General features: G+C 27.9%; 1 protein-coding gene across 1 annotated transcript in view; it reads right to left on the bottom strand.

Moving 5' to 3' along the window:
- Nucleotides 1-2,974, bottom strand: part of LOC123291441 — a 179,646-nt gene extending 176,672 nt beyond the window's left edge. Inside the window, exon 1 of the mRNA XM_044871730.1 lies at nucleotides 2,845-2,974. Coding sequence (XP_044727665.1) covers nucleotides 2,845-2,974 — 130 coding nt within the window. The remainder of the gene's footprint in view (nucleotides 1-2,844) is intronic.
- Nucleotides 2,975-19,936: the final 16,962 nt, after the last annotated feature.

Here is a 19,936-nt window from a genome sequence, read left to right as displayed (position 1 = left end):
ACATATCGAAAAATTTTATTCTTATTTTTCGTCTACATTCATGAAGTTATAACAAAATTCATCATCAAAGTTGAAAATAAGATAAAAATAATTTCAACCCTTAATCTACCCTGCTCTTACATCCCTTATATGGACGGTGACACTTAGTTTTTTTCTTTTCTAATTCATTGCTAATATGTTTACTTTCTATTAAAAAGTTGTTTTTAAATTTGTTTTCATTCATTCCAAATGAAAATTATCAAAAACTTCCAAAATATGTCGTTTTTTGAGATTCCTCCATAAGAGCCAATGTATTTTATATCGATTTTTAATGACTTTTTTCTTAAAAATTTGCACGGATACCTAAGCTGAAATTTTAACCACATATTCTTTGAGTAAAAGACTACCTACAAACAAATTTTGAGCCTTTAAATCAAACATTGTTGTCATGCTCATACATCCTTAAACATAAACAGTTTATAAACTAACGAAAATTAAAGTGTTCGATTTCAAAAGTATACTGTCCGTTCACAATTCATCGAAAGCTTTTATCTTACTGGTTTTTTTTATAAACTAACGATTCTTACAATAAGCCGGTAAATATCACATGCGATGGTTTTAAAATTCAATTAAATTTAATAAACTCATGAGGAAAAATTCTTATCTTTTTTTAAATTATTTAATTACATATCATATGGCATTTTACATTTAAATATTTATCGAACAATCTGTACAGCGCATTCAAAAAGTATGGAAATAGTCGAAAAACTAGAGAAAGGCACTTTGTTTTGGGAAGTCGAATAAAACACGTGTCTTATCTTGAATAATGTATATAATAATAATATTGTAGCATTAATAGGGTATTCTACTATATTTGAAAAAGTACTTAAAAAAGTTGATTTTGCTAATAAAAAGCCACCAAAAATTTATTTCGGAAAAATACATACGCTTTCTTGCCAAAAACTTAAATTAAATTTTTAACCTTTTTTTAAACTGTCAAAAACGTGGGCATCCAATTTGGTGACGTAATATCGGTATCATTATACGAAATAACACAAATAAGTTTGACAGATATATTCATAGACATCTGATTATAATAAATATAAATACTTATCAATGTATATATTTTACCCAACTGTCTACCCTGTACTAACTGATGGTCTATGACTCATACCGCTATGACATCACAGCAGCGCTTACCCGCGTTTTAGGTCACGTGATATACAGTTTAAAAATTACGATTTTTAATTTTAATAGTATTAAAGAAAAATGTGCTTTTATGACTCGAAATCAGAATATTTAAGTATATTTTTACATAAATTTTAACTTTTTTCACATTTCATTTTCACATTTATTTTCACTACCGAAAGTACCCTATTTTATTACTCTTTCCTTCTTGGTTGTGTTTATAATGCTTTTTAGACGAAGAAATACAGCATTAAAAAAAGGCAACTTATTTAAATACTCGACTATTTGGTGTCCTTCACATATAGAATCACATTTGATTATTGACCCAATTTTGATCTAAATAAAAGTCAAAAGTGAAACACCTAACGTCTTTATTGAATAAACAAAATATAGTTTATGTAATTATAGATGGTCTGATCTATAATTTCAATAAGAATGTTTATTGTTTAAAAATACCAAAGAAACCTTTAATTAAAGTATTTCTAGAATTATAAAGATGACATTGACTTTCTTATAGAATTACAGAATTTATTTTAATATTATATTGTTTTAAATATTATTTTATTTGGCATATATTTTGTTATTACTTTCTCAAATTGAGCTAGCAATTTAAGTAATTTATATCGTTGGTTAAACTAAAAATGCAGGCTGAAAAAAAAATTCTTAATATCAACTAAAATGAAGTTATCTCAACCTCATCGCGAGTTCAAATATGGTAAATGGGGCGACGAATATGATACAATTACCGTACGAGGTTGAGTGGTGAAGTTGAAACAAAAGCATAAGTTGTTTGTATGAAAGTAATATACTGTCTTGGAATGCAATATAGTTTTAAACAAACTTTTTTTGATTGGTTCTAATATTTATAAAATTATAACAAAATACTGTTGTGTTTGTCACAACCTCATGAGCTGGTTTATTAAGATTATTAAAAAAAAAAAAAGTCATTGAGCCGGATTTGAACCGGCGACACTCGGATTACTATTGATTTTAGTGGCTTTTAGTGGTACTGCTCTACCGACTGCGCTTCCGATGGTTGTTGTTTTAGTGTACAGGTATGCTAAATATTATAAAAATGATCAATAAGTTGATTACAAACTCTCTGTAAGTTATTAATAACAATTTTCATGTAGTGCACACAATCACATGACACCTATGTGTTCGTAAAACCACCACTTCTTTACAAGATCGGTAAAACGATTCATTTTGTGATTTTTAATGAACCTGAAGTGCATTAACTAATTTATCACTAAAAAAACAATCATCGAAATCGGTTGGCGTGATATTGAGTTATTCGTCCTCTTGTCGTGCATACTTAATGCAAATTTAAGAATTTTATTTATGATTTTCTCATGGATACCGTTATCAGAACTCGGCAAAAATGAAATGGGACCACACGGGAAGCCCTAGCTTTCAAATAGATAAAGAATTATCAAAATCGGTTCACCCAGTCGAAAGTTCTGAGGTAACAAACATTAAAAAAAAAAAAAATACAGTCGAATTGATACTCTCCTCCTTTTTTGTTTGAAGTCGGTTAAAAAGATAATATCCAAAAGAGTATCGTGTTACATCACCAAATGATTTTCACACTTTAAAAATGACATAACTATTCAATTAAATCCAAAGATCACAATAAAATTACATAATCAATAATTTTAAAAACATTTTAACACCTACCTGGTGATCCTAAAAAATCATCTTTCTCTAAAATTGGTTGTTGAAACCCATAAGCGGGTAACCATGGATGATTACTACCATTTAAATCCATTGTTTGTCCTGGCCAATCACCGAATGCAATATCTTCCATATTTTTCACACCACAAAACACTTAAATTAAAAACTATAACTCCATTTAGTATAAAATATAATCCGTTATAAATGCACCACCATATTTAAAAAAACAAAAGAATTACGAAAAAAACAAAACACTGTAAATAAAATGATGTGAATTTGTTTTTACACTTTTTCGCACATTTGTTCACTCAACAAGAAAAACATAAACACTATATTATATTTATCTTGCAATCAAATAAGTCGCAAATCGTTGTTTATTTATATATTTTATTTAACCCGTGTGACGATTTGTAATGATATGATTATCGTTTTGAAGTCGTTCTTCATAATGGAGATGACATCATAATGGCTAGTATAAACAGCAATCATAATTATTGATGCAGCAAGCCTCTGTCCTCCTGTAAATAGAAAATTAAAAAGAAATTTTAATTTATTTATATTTTTTAAAATGGTACACGATATGAGAATTAAATTAGTATTGTCCGCTTAAAAACAATTGACAAAAACTATAAATAAAAAAACTATGATCTCATATCACATCTGTATGATGCAAATTTTAACTATGTTCAATCGTTGTTTTAAATGCAAAGCTGTAACGTTGTTTTTTTTTGAAAAATTGTTAAAACTAGCAGCAGAGTTACACTTTACCTCAAATATTAAAAATGTATACATAATGAAATTTTTAATTTAGCTGTGTTTTAAATTGCTTAATTGGTTTTAAGTTTATTCCCACATTATTGTACCTCATGAGGCACCGCGCATCATCAATACATAGTATAAAACCAAAGTCACTATACCTGTCCCTATTTCCCTATATATGCTAAGATCTTTAAAACTACGTAACGGATTTTGATGCGGTTTTTTCTAATAGAGTGATTCAATAAAATGGTAGAGAAACGCTGACAATCTTAGAGGTTTGTAGCCCAAAATAGCTGAAACTCTACACTAGTTTACAACTTCACAATCGCTTAATTTAGTGGTAATAACTAAATCTTCTTTTTGAAAGACACTTTGTTTGACCAGGCTATGTTAAGGTATTTTGATTCCATGAATTGAAAATGATAAGAAAGATTTTGTGAAAAATTCATGTCGATTTTCTGTACGATTTAGGAGAAATTAACTATCAAAGTCAGTGTTTTTGCTGAAAAATCATTTCATTTTTATGCACAATTCTTAATTTTGGTATGATTTTAAAGCTTAAATCTTGAGGAATATTGATAAAAGTTTTTTATGTAAATGGAAAAACATTTTTAAAAGCACTTTTTTAAAACATAAAAAGGGCTGCTTTTATAATAATTAATTTATCGTAAACCGTACAGAGATTCGTCTTGAAATTTATAAAAATTGACATAAAAAATTTCGGTTTTTTGGTAACATTTTCGTTTTGGTATCGAAACACCTTAAATGATTATTGCTAGTCTATTTTAAGAGGCACAAATTAATACAATAAAAATTCTAAGGCGATTCATTTTTAATATTTTTTAAATATTGTTGTAAGCTTTGTAGAAACGTGGCGTTTAAAACACTTTTCATTTAAAGGACAAAAACCATGTCAACTAGTGTCATGGTTTACCAAAAAAAAAATAACATGACGTTAAAATTACTTTTATATTTCGTATTGTTACTTTCAAAAGAGTGTAATTGCAAAAAAAAAACTTTGGTATTTCTAGAAATAATAAAAATTGCAAATAAAAAAAAACAATTATAAATAATTATATAATATAAATTCTATGTTAATTACTTAAATGAGCCTTCTCTTATTTATGCAGTTTAGTTTTACTCATATTATTATTATTTTTATAAACAATTTATTTCTTAATTAAAAATTTAAATCACATAACACAACTTGGCATTAGGTCAACATTTACCTAACCTAACACAATGTAGGTAATTAATGTCTTTTTTTAAGATTACATATCTTCGTCTTCGTCACTTTATAAACTTACATAATTCAATTCAACCACTGTATAAAGCAGGCATGGGCGAGTTATTTTAAGTTAAAGTCACCATTGTTATAACTTTATTGTGTGTTATAAACTTTATTGCCTGTCTCTTTATATAAAATCCGCAATGCTCATAGAGGAGGAAGCGAGACAGGTATACGACTCTTCTACCTATCTCAGTTTCTCTAATAGTAATGAGATAGGTAAAAAAAAATGTTGGCTCTCTGTCATACTTTTATTTTTGGTTGCCACTGGTTAAGGTTTCACTGTCTTACTCGTATATTAGTTACAAAAGTTTGAGTGGCTTCTCTAAGCCACATTTACCCATGGATGACCTAGAGTCAAATCTACCTTAAATCATTTGTAGTTTCTCGGCAGAAATTCCTATTTACAGGACAACATGTATAGAAATAAGGATTTTTTATCAGAATAAAGGTAGGCTGAAGACTGATTTTAATGTACTTTTGTTTTATATATATCACATTAAAGACACATCGAGCAATTCTGGTAGAGAATTTACGTGTATCCAGAAATAAAAAAAGGTCGAGAAACCAAAAATTCCTATTTTTAACAATGCAAATGGTCATTTCTTTACATTTTTTATTTAAATGGTTTCTAAAAGAAATTAATTGAGAGTTTGTGACGGAATAAAAAAATGCATTCTAATTACTTTGTATAAAAACTAATCGTACTTTTTTTTTAATTAAACATAAATTTATGATCCAATTTAAAGAAATTTATTTATAATCGAATACAAAAAAGCAATAACAGACAGTCAATTGCATATTTTAACATTGCACTTTGTTAGAGAACTCCAATCTAACCAGTTTTAAGAATAAATTTTTTTTAACATCCATATAAAGATATCACACCATACTTAATTTGGTGAGGTGTTGTGATTTGTAAAAACCATGAAAATTAAAAACTGAAATTCTTGTTTTAAGTAACGTTTCCTGATTCAATGTACGAATTTCCAAAATAATAATAAAACATGAAGATTTTCACTTGCTTAATTATACATATATGTACTTATTTAATTATATATTTAGATATTAGAATATAGAAGTATTTCTGTATAAAGTTTAAACAAGTTGAGTAAAGTTTAGTGTTTACTCTTAAATTGAGGACAAGAACCTGTAAATTAATTATATCTATCTATATATCCATTGAATAAATATTATTTTTTCTAAACGCATGCAAAATTTAATTATGTGTATAAGGTGTACCATTCAAGCTAGTGCTTTATCAAAGAATGACTTGTAAATTTGAGCTTGGATTCAAAGTTATTTCTTATGTAGCAAACAATATTAGATACGCTAGCAGTTACCCGCACAAATACACGTCGTTATGTCCTTAAATATAATTAACTTCCCAGACGAAGTTAATATAATGAGGCCGATTTTGAAAATCTCCAGTTTTACATATTTCCGCGGTTTAAAGGCCTTATTATCCGAATCAAACCTTTTCGATGTGATGTCTAAGTGTGTGTGTGTGTGTGTGTACGTATTTGCGTATGTGCGTATGTGCGTATGTTCGTTCGGATTATTTCGCCTGGATTATCTCGCGAACCAATTATGATATTAACACGTGACTAGACTTATTCGACGCGTAATCGCGTGTTTAAAAACTGAAAGAGTTTTCAGCAGAATTGATTGAGCTGTTTTTTAATGGTAATAAACAATTCTAATAATTTATGTGTATCCTGAAATCTTTAGATATTGATTTGCCTTGACAATCTACAATTTAAAGTACACTCTATAAAATATATTGGTTTTATTAATTTAATCACAAATTTATAATGTTAAATAATATCTATAGTCGTTAAAAAACTGTTAAAATGTCTCTAATCTTTATATTTATTATATGAATTCTAAATAAAAATTTATGCGTGTAATTTTTTGTTCTTGTTGGACTTTAATTTATTATATGTTCTAATTAGTTATTTAATTATTGCCAATTATATTTATACTAGTATGATACCCGCCAGCTTCTCATTTATCCCTGTTCCATATAACACTCGAAATAGGCCATTTTTGTTCAAATTGAATAAACAAGCACGCAAAAAGGTAGACTTTTGCTATCAATTACTGTGTAAACTATTCGGTTTACAAAAATATGTTTGCGAATTTATAAAGAACAACTTTTTAATTTATATCGTTCATCTAATGTTTGTCAGCTATGAATCTGAGTGAGGTTTTGAACCTGAAAACTTAGATCGAATTCGATGCCGGTATAAGATGTGTGCTTTTTAAACTAACATTTTTCGTTGAAAGTTTGATTAAATTTATCGAGTTTCAAGCATATGACAACGATTCAGCATATAGGGATTATAGGGTCAGATGTATTAATTGAATATTCTGTTTCTCGGCAAAGATATATATTTATTCTGACAGTATTTGTACTGAAATGAGTGTAATTTATAAGCATGAAGATAGGCTGTAGACTGATGTTGCTATCGGATAAATAAAAACAAATTTGTTTAGCGAAAAAGGTAAAAAAATTTCATTCTTCTGACAAGCTGCTCATTGCATATATTGTTTTAAAAACTTATATTATTTAAATATGTAAATATTCTATTCATTTTTATAAGATAAACCAAGTTATAAATGACGTCATCAAATAAAATTTAAAAATTTTAACATTCAATATTTAACATTAATATTTATATTTGGTTATGGTGTGGGCGACTTAGATGAGATGTATTTTAAATGATTCATTATTATAAACATAATATGAATACAATTCAAATTATTGTTAATTCATAATTTTTATTCAAAAACATTTTTTTTTCCAGTTATATCTCTCATAGATATTCAATAGAAGAATGAATACAGTTTTGAATACATCATATAAACAGACAATTTCTTTAGGTCAAAATTAAGTGTTTGTAGTTCAAGACATTAAGATGATTGTAAACCTACGGTATTGTAAAAAAATTGTGGTTTATTGAACGGTACATACATGTAAACCAAATACATGCTTTATAGTCAAGTAATGAGTTATTTTTAGCTTTACAATACCACGCAACTACAAAAATATATAATATATTGTGTGCAAGTGATGCTTATAAATTTGATAATATAGATATCACTCTTCAATCATAAATACTCTAACTATAATCGTCTCTGTTCATCAAATGATGGATCTCCGATGAACTCATTATTAAATTAAAATTTTATTTTTATATCACCGATAACCTTATATTTTTATGGTATTATTATAAACTACAAGATTGTCTAAATATTTTAGATAGTTTTTTTTATCACACTCTCTAGATTTTTTAATATAGAAATATCCAATTGAAAAGGATAACCCTATATGATTCATCATATTTTCAGCCAAATTTGAACGATAAAATAATAATAAAAAGTCCGATGAATTTTTTGTGATTTTTGGAAACTTTGTTAAGCAAAAAATGTATTTATAAAGTGATATTGAAATCCCTAGAATTATTCAATCCTTGCTTATCTCCTTAAGAGCACATTTTTTACTACAGAGAGATAAATCTATGCTAGAGAATCAACCATAAAACTATGCTAGGACTAAAACCGTTAACATAATAGTATAAAACGCTTTTTGGGTCAGGTGTAGTGTCAGTCACATACAGAATCACCAAGCTAACAATAATTATGCTTTAATTATATACTATCCGCTAAAGTTTATATAGAGCAGTACTCCAAACAATTGGAGTTAATATAGCACGATCTTCAACTAACTAACAATTGTAGTATATGCAAATCACGCTCATTAGATTCAACATTCAAATTCTCAGAGGTTCAATAGACAAACAGTTTTGAATGCAGGTATACATAATTGAAATTCTATAAACACAAATTATTACTGACATAATTAACTAAAACCCAACCTGTTTATTCAAATTTATTCAAAAATTAAATTAATTAACAAATTATTTTTGCTTGATTTATTTGACATCTTCTTTAAATTATGCAAAGAAAGAAATGAAAGAATCGTAGGTATATTTATTAATTAGGTGTGTTTTGTGTTATCTGTGCGATTTTAAATGAATATCTAATTTACTTTCAACAATTTATTACTTCTGTAGCCCTAAGAATTTTTGTGTGCCGTGAGAAGTACCATTTCATAATTTCTAAATTTTTATCAATAAAGACCGCACCCAAATTACTTGTTGGATCATGAATATCGGATCATCCACCTAATGCATTTTTATATTCTTTCTAGCCTTTAGGAAATAGCATGTTCGAATTTGAAAGCGGTAATTTCAAAATTTTGCACATCATATTCTACACATTCATGAGACTTAAACTGAGTTAACTGTTGAAATACCATGCATAGACAGTGTCGATAACCCAAAATCGTCCACTCTTAGATAGATAGCTACACACATGTAACTGATATTCCCATATAATACATACTAAAAAATTTGCACCTAATTTGCGCCCTCGCGGGTAAACAGTGATGTGTACGAAAAAATGTTTCAAGCAAAAGTTATTTATTTTTGTATAAGGAACATTTTTTATATTTAAACTTTTGTTCTATCTCTAACGGTTTACAAGATGGGTCCTAGCTACCTAAGACCTAAAAATTTCACCTTGATATCTCTTTTCGTTTTTGAGTTATCGTGTTAACAGACAGACAGACGGACAAACAACCGAAAACGCGCTAATTAGATGACTTTATGAACACCTTTTTCCAAGGTTTAAAAAATTTTTTTAAGGAACTAGAACTAGGAACTAAATTTAATATAACCTGGTATGTTTCATATATATAGAGCATTAAAATATGATTGTCCTAATTTCTTCAATAAATAAAAATTTAAACATATAAAAATCAAATAATACCTAATAATATAATAATAAATTAACGAATAGCACGCATTCATTATTGAAGCAGAGAAAACAACGCTTACTAACAAATAATAAAAATAAGTAAATTTTAATATAAAAAGTCTTTTATTTAAAATATAAAATATAAAAAAAAAGAAATATAACTATTCTTATAAATTAAACAAATGAAAACAAACAATTGACTGAATTAATTGTTGAAATACCATGTATGGAAATTGGTAAACGTCAGTGCTTGCAGGATTTGTAATAAATTGGAAGAGTTTTAAAAACCAACACAATATAGTGGCCTTTTTTGGCCGCCATTTATTTTAAAATTTTCGAAAGTATTTCCTAGAATTTGTTTCGATTTTCACAAATGTTTCACAAGAACCCAAGTTGAAGCTTCCTGTAAAATTATCAACTACCTACTCTTTATCAACTACCTACCCCGTGGGGGTGTTTTGTTATAATTTGCACCTTCACGGGTAAACAATGGTGTTTACGATAAAACTGTTTTAAATACAAGTCAAATTTAATTTTTTGTTCTATCTCTAATGGTTTACAAGATGGGTCCTATGCATCCCAATAGACGTTTCTTGCTCATTATCGACCTCAAACGTCCTGAGGATTACTATACAAATTTTAGCTTGATATTTCAGTTTTTGAGTTATCGATTTTATGAACACCTATATCAAAATTTTGCTCGTATATCATCAATATATTCTAAGAGTTACAAACTTAGGACTAACATTAGTATACCTTGATATATATTTCATATATACAGGGTATAATAATAATTACTTATTTTTTGTATTCATAAATATTTATGTTAAAACATTCACTTCTATACCAAAAAAAATGATAAATAAAAAATTATAAAAATTTTAATTATACTCATGTTTAAAACGTATACAATACATTTCTAGATACGCATACGATGTATCTTAGATATTCGTTAAAGAGATTCGTAGGTCATGAGCTAAATTTACAATAATTCTGAATTTCTATTCAATATATACAGAGTGGTCTAGGATTTCATCAAATGATACATATAACGTTAAATTAATAACTATTACTCATTTCAATTTTTATACCATGTATATATGAAATATAAATAGTATATTAAGTTTAGTCCAAAGTTTGTAACGCTTAAAAATAATGATGCTAGGGAAAAAATTTTGTCATAGGTGTTCATAAAATCACCTAATTAGTCCATTTCCGACTGTCCGTCCGTCCGTCCGTCTGTGGACACGATAACTCAAAAACGAAAAAAGATATCGAGCTGAAATTTTTACAGCGTACTCAGGACGTAAAAAGTGAGGTCAAGTTCGTAAATGAGCATCATAGGTCAATTGGGTCTTGGGTCCGTAGGACCCATCTTGTAAACCGTTAGAGATAGAACAAAAAATTAAATGTAAAAAATGTTCCTTATCAAAAATTAAACAACTTTTGTGCGAAACATTTTTTCGTAAACATCATTGTTTACCCGTGAGGGCGCCAATTAGGCGGAAATTTTATAATATGTACTATATTTGATTATCAGTTATGTTTGTATGTGTAATGTGATAAAGAAATCAACACTGATTATGCATGGTATTTCAACAATTAACTCAGTCAATTGTTTGTTTTCACTTGTTAATTGTTAAAAATTGTTTAATTGTTAAAAAGTTATTACTAGCGACATTGTTCACGTTTTTGTTAAAACAAAACAGTCCAACTTTGCTTTTTTGGGGAATAACTGGGTCTTAAAAGCTTGTATAAATATCAATATAATCGCTTTTTAAAGAGTAAAAAACGAAGCTTTTGATTAACATACTCAATTTCCAAGCACACGGCTAGTTTGTACAATAAAATTCAAAGATCATTAGTCAGCTTTATGTAAACATTTTTATGGATAATATATTTCATGTATGTAAACAAAAGACTGATTCATTCATTCTAAATAATAAACATGGAACGGCATCGTTTCGAGTCGTAACCATTAACGACCATCGTATTTTTTTTCATTATTTAATCAATTGATACAACTTGTCCTATATATTCTAATAAACGCAAGGGAACATATTTGTTTAGACCAATGACATATTCATAATATGTTGTTACTTGGGAGAAACCGTATTACAATATACCGGGTGTCACATAAGTCGATGGAGATAGCTTAAGAGCGTATTCTTAGGACAATTTAAAGTCGAAAGTGTCCTATATACTTTTGTTCAAAACCCAATAGTTAAGAATTTATGTGCTCTTTACCTGATTTTTATACTTTTTGGATCAAAATTATCCCATAAACTGAGTTTTATCAAATTCCAAAACAAAATTTTTTTCACGATTTTCTCGATTTTTTCCAAGGGGTACCCCTTAAAAAAATTGCAAAAAATTGAAAAATTTTTTTTATCTCCAATTTCGATAAAACTCATTATATAAGGTAATTTTGACCCAAAAAGTCCAAAAATCGGGTTCATTTGACGACTGGTCGAATAGTTTTTGAGATATGGACTAAAATCGATCCAAATATTATGATATCTCAGAAACTCTGCATCCAATCATTAAATGAACGTGATTTTTAAACTTTTTGGATCAAAATTACCTTATCCACCGAGTTTCATCAAATTCCATAACAAAAATTTTTTTCCCGATTTCTCGATTTTTTCAAAGGGGTACGTACCCCTTAAAAAAAAAACAAAAAATCGCAAAAATTTTTTTACCTCCAATTTCGATAAAACTCAGTATATAAGGTAATTTTGACCCAAAAAGTACAAAAATCTGGTGCATTTGATGACTGGTCGAATAGTTTTTGAGATATCGGCTAAAATCGATCCAAATATTGCGATATCTCAGAAACTCTGCATCCAATCATTAAATGAACGTGATTTTTAAACTTTTTGGATCAAAATTAACCCATCCACCGAGTTTCATCAAATTCCAAAACAAAAATTATTTTCCCGATTTTCTCGATTTTTTCAAAGGGGTACCCCTTAAAAAAATTCCAAAAAATCGAAAAAATTTTGTTACCTTCAATTTCGATAAAACTCAGTATATAACGTAATTTTGACCCAAAAAGTACAAAAATCAGGTGCATTTGTGGGCTGGTCGAATAGTTTTTGAGATACGGACTAAAATCGATCCAAATATTGCATTATCAAAAGTATATATAAGGTACTTTTGACTATATCTTAAACTATATCCATCGAGTCACGGGACACCCTGCTATAATATTCAAACACTGCAGATTCTACATTGGTCAGTATTTATCTAAAATCACTTTTAAAGGACGACGCACAAATTACACTGAAAAATAGTTCAAGTCAAAGATTTAACCCTTCTATGAAATAGGCGAATTATTATACACATTATACACGAACCGATTTCCGATTATAAACAAATTTAGAATTTTCTGACATTATGTTCATAGCGAGACAGCAATCTTAAGTCACGTGAAATTTAATGGCTCAAGAAATTGTAAGTCATTGAAAATAATAAGAGCAAAAACAAAACACTTTTAAAATATTTTTTATCAAAACAAAATTTCTATTATGTCTTAGAGTATTCTAAGATTTTTTTTTCTAGAAAGAAATTTCCTTAGAAGTATAAAAGGCAATAATTTTTTTATATATAAATCTCATATCGAAAGTCGAAGAATAAAAATAATATAAATAATTTAACGGAGCCAAAACCACAGGGTGCAGCTACTTAAATAATAAATTCCACAATATCTTGGCTATGTTTATATATTTTATAATAACTTACCGGACATAATCTTTGTCACAGGTAACACAAAATTTATGGTTTAAATAAAAACGACTTTATATATAATCTTATTCAGCAATTAAATACACAAAAGAATGCAATGATAATCTTTTTCAAAAAAATATATTACTTTCAATAAAAAAACATTTAAAAAAATACCTGACTTATCACATATTACAAAACTATCCCATAATCCTCAATATGAAAAACAATATTAAACATAGAAAAACTATTGAAAATCACATGGCCACATATTAAAACAAAACACGTCAAAATTGTGAAAAGCTGGACATATAACCAAAAAAATTTGGGAAAACACATTTAAAAATACTTTATAATTTATTGATAAAAAAAACTTTTAACAAAACGAAAATCTTTTCCAAAATAAATTAATATGCACTAAAAAGTAAAAAAATAACGATAATATAATGTAGTTAAAATTATTGTTATTTTTGGAGTCGGTGTCAGCCAAGGAAACAACTCTGACAGAACAGTTTGCTACATAAGCTTGGCTGACACCGACTCCAAAAATAACAATAATTTTAACTACATTATATTATCGTTATTTTTTTACTTTTTAGTGCGTATTAATTAATTTTGGAAAAGATTTTCTTTTGAAGTCGGTTTTCTTTTTGTTTCAAATCGAAGTTTACGGGGAATTAATTACCTATCAAAAAACAGGCCCTTTTTACAAGGTAGTATACGGAGAAGTCCTCATAAATGTTGGTTTTAAGTCAATAAGTGCTTTTAAAATTGTTATCATTTACATAAAAAACTTTTTTCAATATTTTTTCAAGTTTTAATTTTTATAATTATACCAAAATTACACATTTATAAATACTTACTTTATAATTTATTGAAAATTCTCTCATAATCCGAAAATTTGATAACAAAACTTTATAAACTTATTTTAAAGATCACATGCAATATTATTAAACAGAAAAAACACACACACAGACACCATAAAATTATGAAAAAAGATTCAAAGCTTAAAAAACTTTTTACAACTAAAAATTAGCACAAAACATCAAAAGCACATGGATTTTTTAAACAATACATAAACAAACACCAATTACCCGTAAATATTACGTTAATTAAACATATTCATTTTTATTATGATACAAAAACAAAACAAACGTGGATGTCTACAAACAAACCATGGTATCTCCAAGCATCGCTCGTTCGCATCGAACAGACTGGCCGCCAAATAGAAACAAAACAACAAAGTTTGCTGACTGTTGAACAGACCGCGGCCGCATGGACCCCCACTCTTAAAATGTTGTTCAACTACCTTCGTTATTAATTTTTTTTTTTCATATATATTCATCTTATTATAGGTAAACTTTACACACATATACATGTATTGTATGTATATAGTGCAGTAAAAGATGTTACTAAAATCGGTTAAAATTAAGGAAAATGAAATAAATCGCTCAATTTTTGCTTAAAAATCTGATGGAAGGTGTTTCTTAGGTGACACATATCATGAGTTGGTTGCACAAATGTGTTTATTTTTTAATAAACATAATCAATTGTTAACTAAATGAATTGACTTAAAAATTAATAAATAGGCAACTTGTCTTACGTATATATGATTGATGTTGTCAAATAGGCCGAAAAAATATTATACATGTATAACATATATGTCATACAAGTTGCCTATTCATAGAAGTCTTTTAACATGGACTATTTCATGCATGTATTTATGAAATGTATCAAGGTATAAAATGTTTAGTCCCAAGTTTGTAACGATACGAACACAATTTTGGTATAGGTGGTAACATTTTCGCAATTAGCTCATGGTTTAAGAATAAAATGTGACACCTTAAGAAATACATTCCACCAAGTTTTAGCAAAAAGTGAGCGATTTATTACATTTTCTTTAATCTGTTACATCTTTGACCGTACTAATTGTATGTGTATTAAAGGTGTATTATTTATGTTATACAAGGTGTATACTGGTTATGTGGCGGTCGGGTTGTGTTGGCAAGAAAATAAAGCCACAAAACTTACAGTCCTCTTTATTATTGGTTTGCAAAAATAAGAATGAGCATGATAACGTCATATTTAATCTATAGTTCTGAAGAAACGAAGCAAGGAATTTCTCGAACACTGTGAGATAACATTATACATCTTTTATTTCCTATTGCAACAAAATATTTTTTTTTTTTTTTTGCTGAATGGCATATTGGTACAAACTTTAATTAACCACCCGTTACATTTGTTCATCCGCCGTATATCATATTGTATATGTATATAATATAATATAACTAGCTCAACCCGTGAAGAACTCTGCAGTGCGTGGTTTAAAACAGGCTGGAGATCAGTGGTACAAAATATTAGTTTAAATAATATTAGTAATTTACATTACTTTTATTTATAGGCAATTTTATTACAGATATTATATACAAATTGCATAATGAACAAAATTAAATATTAATATTATTTCTGTAGTCGATTGTTTTTCTAGGCATGTACATTTTCGGTATAAGCTAGCACTATAAGCTTTAAAATATGGGGTAAATCATGGAGTATGATAAAGAAATAAGGAAGATATCGCGTGGACAGAATAAAACAGGCTAAAGAAATAATATATAAGATAATATAATAATAATATTTCAAGTAAAATATCAGGTATAACTAGTAAAAAAATTTAAAACTTCAATATTATTTTAAAACGATTTTCATGTTGAATGTTTACAAACATTTTTTTTGTTTTTTTAATAAGTACTGACAACACTCAGCAGTCAGCATTGAGTGAGTACTGAGTATTGATACTGAGTTCATCTCTCATGAGTAAGAGAGTTTGAGTACATCGAGATCGCAAATGATGATGATACGATGATCATTTCTTTTTCAATTCAAATCATTCATATATTATTATTACCTACAAGCCGTCAGTGGATATCACCTTTAAAGAGCAGATTAATAACTTCCTGATTAAATAAATTATTACTTATTTAGTTATTTTACTTATTTATTTATTTTGGGGCCAGGACTCCCAAATTTTTGAAACCTTTTAGAGCTAGGTTAATTTTGATCACTAATTTGAAAATTATCGCCTACACTTAGTAGGATTACACACTTGGTTTATCAAAATTAGATAAAATTTGGATGTGATAGAGCAAAATTAAATTTTTTAGATTCTTATGACGTAATAAAGTTAAAAAATTCGATTTTCTTCAAAACACAAGCAAACTTGATCCGATCTTATTCGAATTTTTTTTGAAATCCACTAATTTTGGATCATTCTTTTCAGCTGTTATGTCACTTTTCCGCTAGCTATCACTTATGTGCTTAATACTGGGACAAGGACTAAACATTCATGAAACCTATTAGAGCTAGGCTAATTTTGATCACAAATTTGAAAAGTGTGACCCAAATTTAGTAGGATTACATACTTGGTTTATCAAAATTGGATAACTTTTGGATTTGATGGGGCAAAATTAAATTTTTTGGATTCTGTTGACGTCATAAAGTTAAAAAATTCGATTTTTTTTTATAACACAGGCAAATTTGATCCGATCTTATTGGTATTTTTTTTGCAAGCCACTTTTAAAAGTCATTCTTTTCAGCTTTGAAATTTAAAAAGTTTTTCAATGAAATGTTCAGACTCTTTGAGGTAAAATGACACGATTATGGCGACTCTCTCCAATTTTGGCTTTACACTTCACTATTATTATACGAATTTTCATCAAAATCGTTAGGGCTGATCCCGATATATATAAGGCGCAACCTATGTACAGATAGTTAGCATAAAATGTTTTTGAATTTCGGGATGAAAACAATAACTTTGTATCGTGAATAAGTATGAATTCTTCTCAAGTACATCATGTGTGTTATGTATTTTTTAAAGTGTGTAAAAAAGTAGTTGATGAAATCAAAATGCCTATAAATGACCCGTTATTTCTGCACAATTTATGTAAAAATAACTTTTATATTAGTGGTATCCAAAATATATTTATATCAATAGTAGGCATAACTGTGCTGTATGGGTCAAAATTTTATAAGATAACCCAAATTATTTCACATTATCGTTTGTAATATGCAAATATAAATCAGTATTATGAGAAATGGTTTAAGACGTTTCGACCAAGACAATTAATGAGTAATACGTCTTCTGTATAAATTACAAATCGATTCTCTGTACGGTGTACGAGGAATTAATTATCAAAAACAGCCTTTTTACAAGGTAGTATACGGAGAAGTCATAATAAATGTTGGTTTAAAGTCAAGAAGTGCTTTCAAAAATGTTATCATTTACATAAAAAACTGCTTTCTCAGTTTCATTATTTAATAATCTAAATAAGAATTAAAACTGTACATCGAAATAAAAAAAAAAGATATATAGGAGAGAGCACCCAAATAACGGATGGTTGCCTAATATCGGAAGTACGTATATCTGAATAAATCCACCAGTGACATCTATTGTCTAATTAACGTACTATAACCTAAGTGTAATAGGGCTTTTCATTTACAAAATGATTCTTTTTTCTTTCGGACTGTTTTCAATCAAGTAAAGACATATCTTATATCTTCTATCCTTGTCAAAAAGCACTGCTTGAAAAAGATAAAATATATTTAACTTTCTTAGGTTGAATAGTTTTTTGACAACTGTCCGAAACAAAAGCAAATCGATGAAAAGGTCTATTTGTCAGCTTTCTATGGCGGAACCTCCAATTTTGGGTCATTCCTTTTTATGTCTTTGGTCATTCTTTTCAAATACGATAAAATTTTACCAAAATATCCAATAAATCGATTTTTTGAACTTTATGACATCATAAAAATAAAAAAAATATTGATTTTGCTGTATCACACGTAAAATTTATACAATTTGGATCAATCAAGTTTGTAATTCCACTAATTATAGGTCATACTTTTCAAATATTTGGTCAAATTTAACGTATCTTAAATAAGTTTCGAAAATGCAATATGTTGGGTTCCACATTTGAGTTTCAAAATAAAAGTCATTCAAATACGATACGAAATTTGGACAAAATATCCGCAATAAATTGATTTTTTGACTTTTCGAAATCCAAAAAATTTGATTTTGCTCTACCACTTTGACTTAATCAAACACGTTATCGCACTAATTTTATCTACCACGATAATAAATGAATATCTGCCACGAAAATTGAAAAATATATATATATAACGTATTTGAAAATTGGAAACTAAAATAATGGAAACAACTCAATGTGGGTGGTCTTACATAATAAATTAAAAAATATTATTGTTTTTTTTTTATGTTATTATTTAAGGGTAAAAAATATTTATCTTAAAACAATCATTATTTTTAAAATAAACCCTTTTGTTTAGAATAATTTAAAAAGTATATTAAAAAAGATTAACCAAAATATATGTACCTAGAGATAGCCTTTTATTTTGATTTTTTCAGATAATAATTATTATTAAATATACAGTTTCCTTACGATGATAATATTTTTTTTCAATTTGGTGTAATTATGGACTTGAGATCGATAGAACGATAGTTACTTCTTTCCCATTTCAAGATTTAGTAATACTGCAGGTCCGTAACTAGGGCGTGACAACTAATTTTGGGTCATTCTTTTCTGCTGTGATGTCAATTTTTCGCTAGCTATCACAAATATGCTTAATTCCGTGACTAAGACTCCACATTCTTGAAATCTATTAGAGCTAGGTTAATTTTGATCGCAAATTTGAAAAGTATGACCCAAATTTAGTAGGATTACATACTTGGTTTATCAAAATTGGTTAATTTTTGGATATGATAGAGAAAAATTAAATTTTTTGGATTCTGATGACGTCATAAAGTTAAAAAAATCGATTTTTTGATAACACAGGCAAATTTGATCCGATCTTATTGGAATTTTTTTTGAAACTGACTAATTTTGGGTCATTCTTTTCATCTGTGATATCAATTTTTTGCTAACTATCACCTATGTGCCTAATTTCGGGACCTGGACTCCACATTCTTGAAATCTATTAGAGCTAAGTTAATTTTGATCACAAATCTGGAAAGTTTGACCCTAATTTAGTAGGATTACATACTTGGTTTATCAAAATTGAATAAAATTTGGATGTGACAGAGCAAAATTAAATTTTTTGGATTCTTATGACGTCATAGAGTTAAAAAATTTGATTTTTTTATAACACAGACAAATTTGATCCGATCTTATTGGAATTTTTTTTGAAACCCACCAATTTTGGGTCAATCTTTTCAGCTGTGATGATAATTTTTCGCTAGCTATTACTAATGTGCTTAATTTCGGGACCAGGACTGCACATTATTAAACCCTATTAGAGAAAATAAGTTTTTTTTTATAGGTTTATAGTTTTAATATTGTTTAAAAAACGTCACTGACTACTGATAAAAATAAATCAAATTTAATGCATCTATAAACTAAAAACCCCCTGTATTATTAAATAATAATGAATTGCTTTAACACTCTAGAGCGGAGTCTGCGCAAATAAAATACTTTTGCATACAATTTAGAA

The sequence above is a fragment of the Chrysoperla carnea genome, chromosome 2, assembly GCF_905475395.1.
Source record: "Chrysoperla carnea chromosome 2, inChrCarn1.1, whole genome shotgun sequence".
Classification (NCBI taxonomy): domain Eukaryota; kingdom Metazoa; phylum Arthropoda; class Insecta; order Neuroptera; family Chrysopidae; genus Chrysoperla; species Chrysoperla carnea.
Note: the sequence above shows the minus strand (reverse complement) of the source record. Positions and strands in the feature narration are given on the sequence as shown.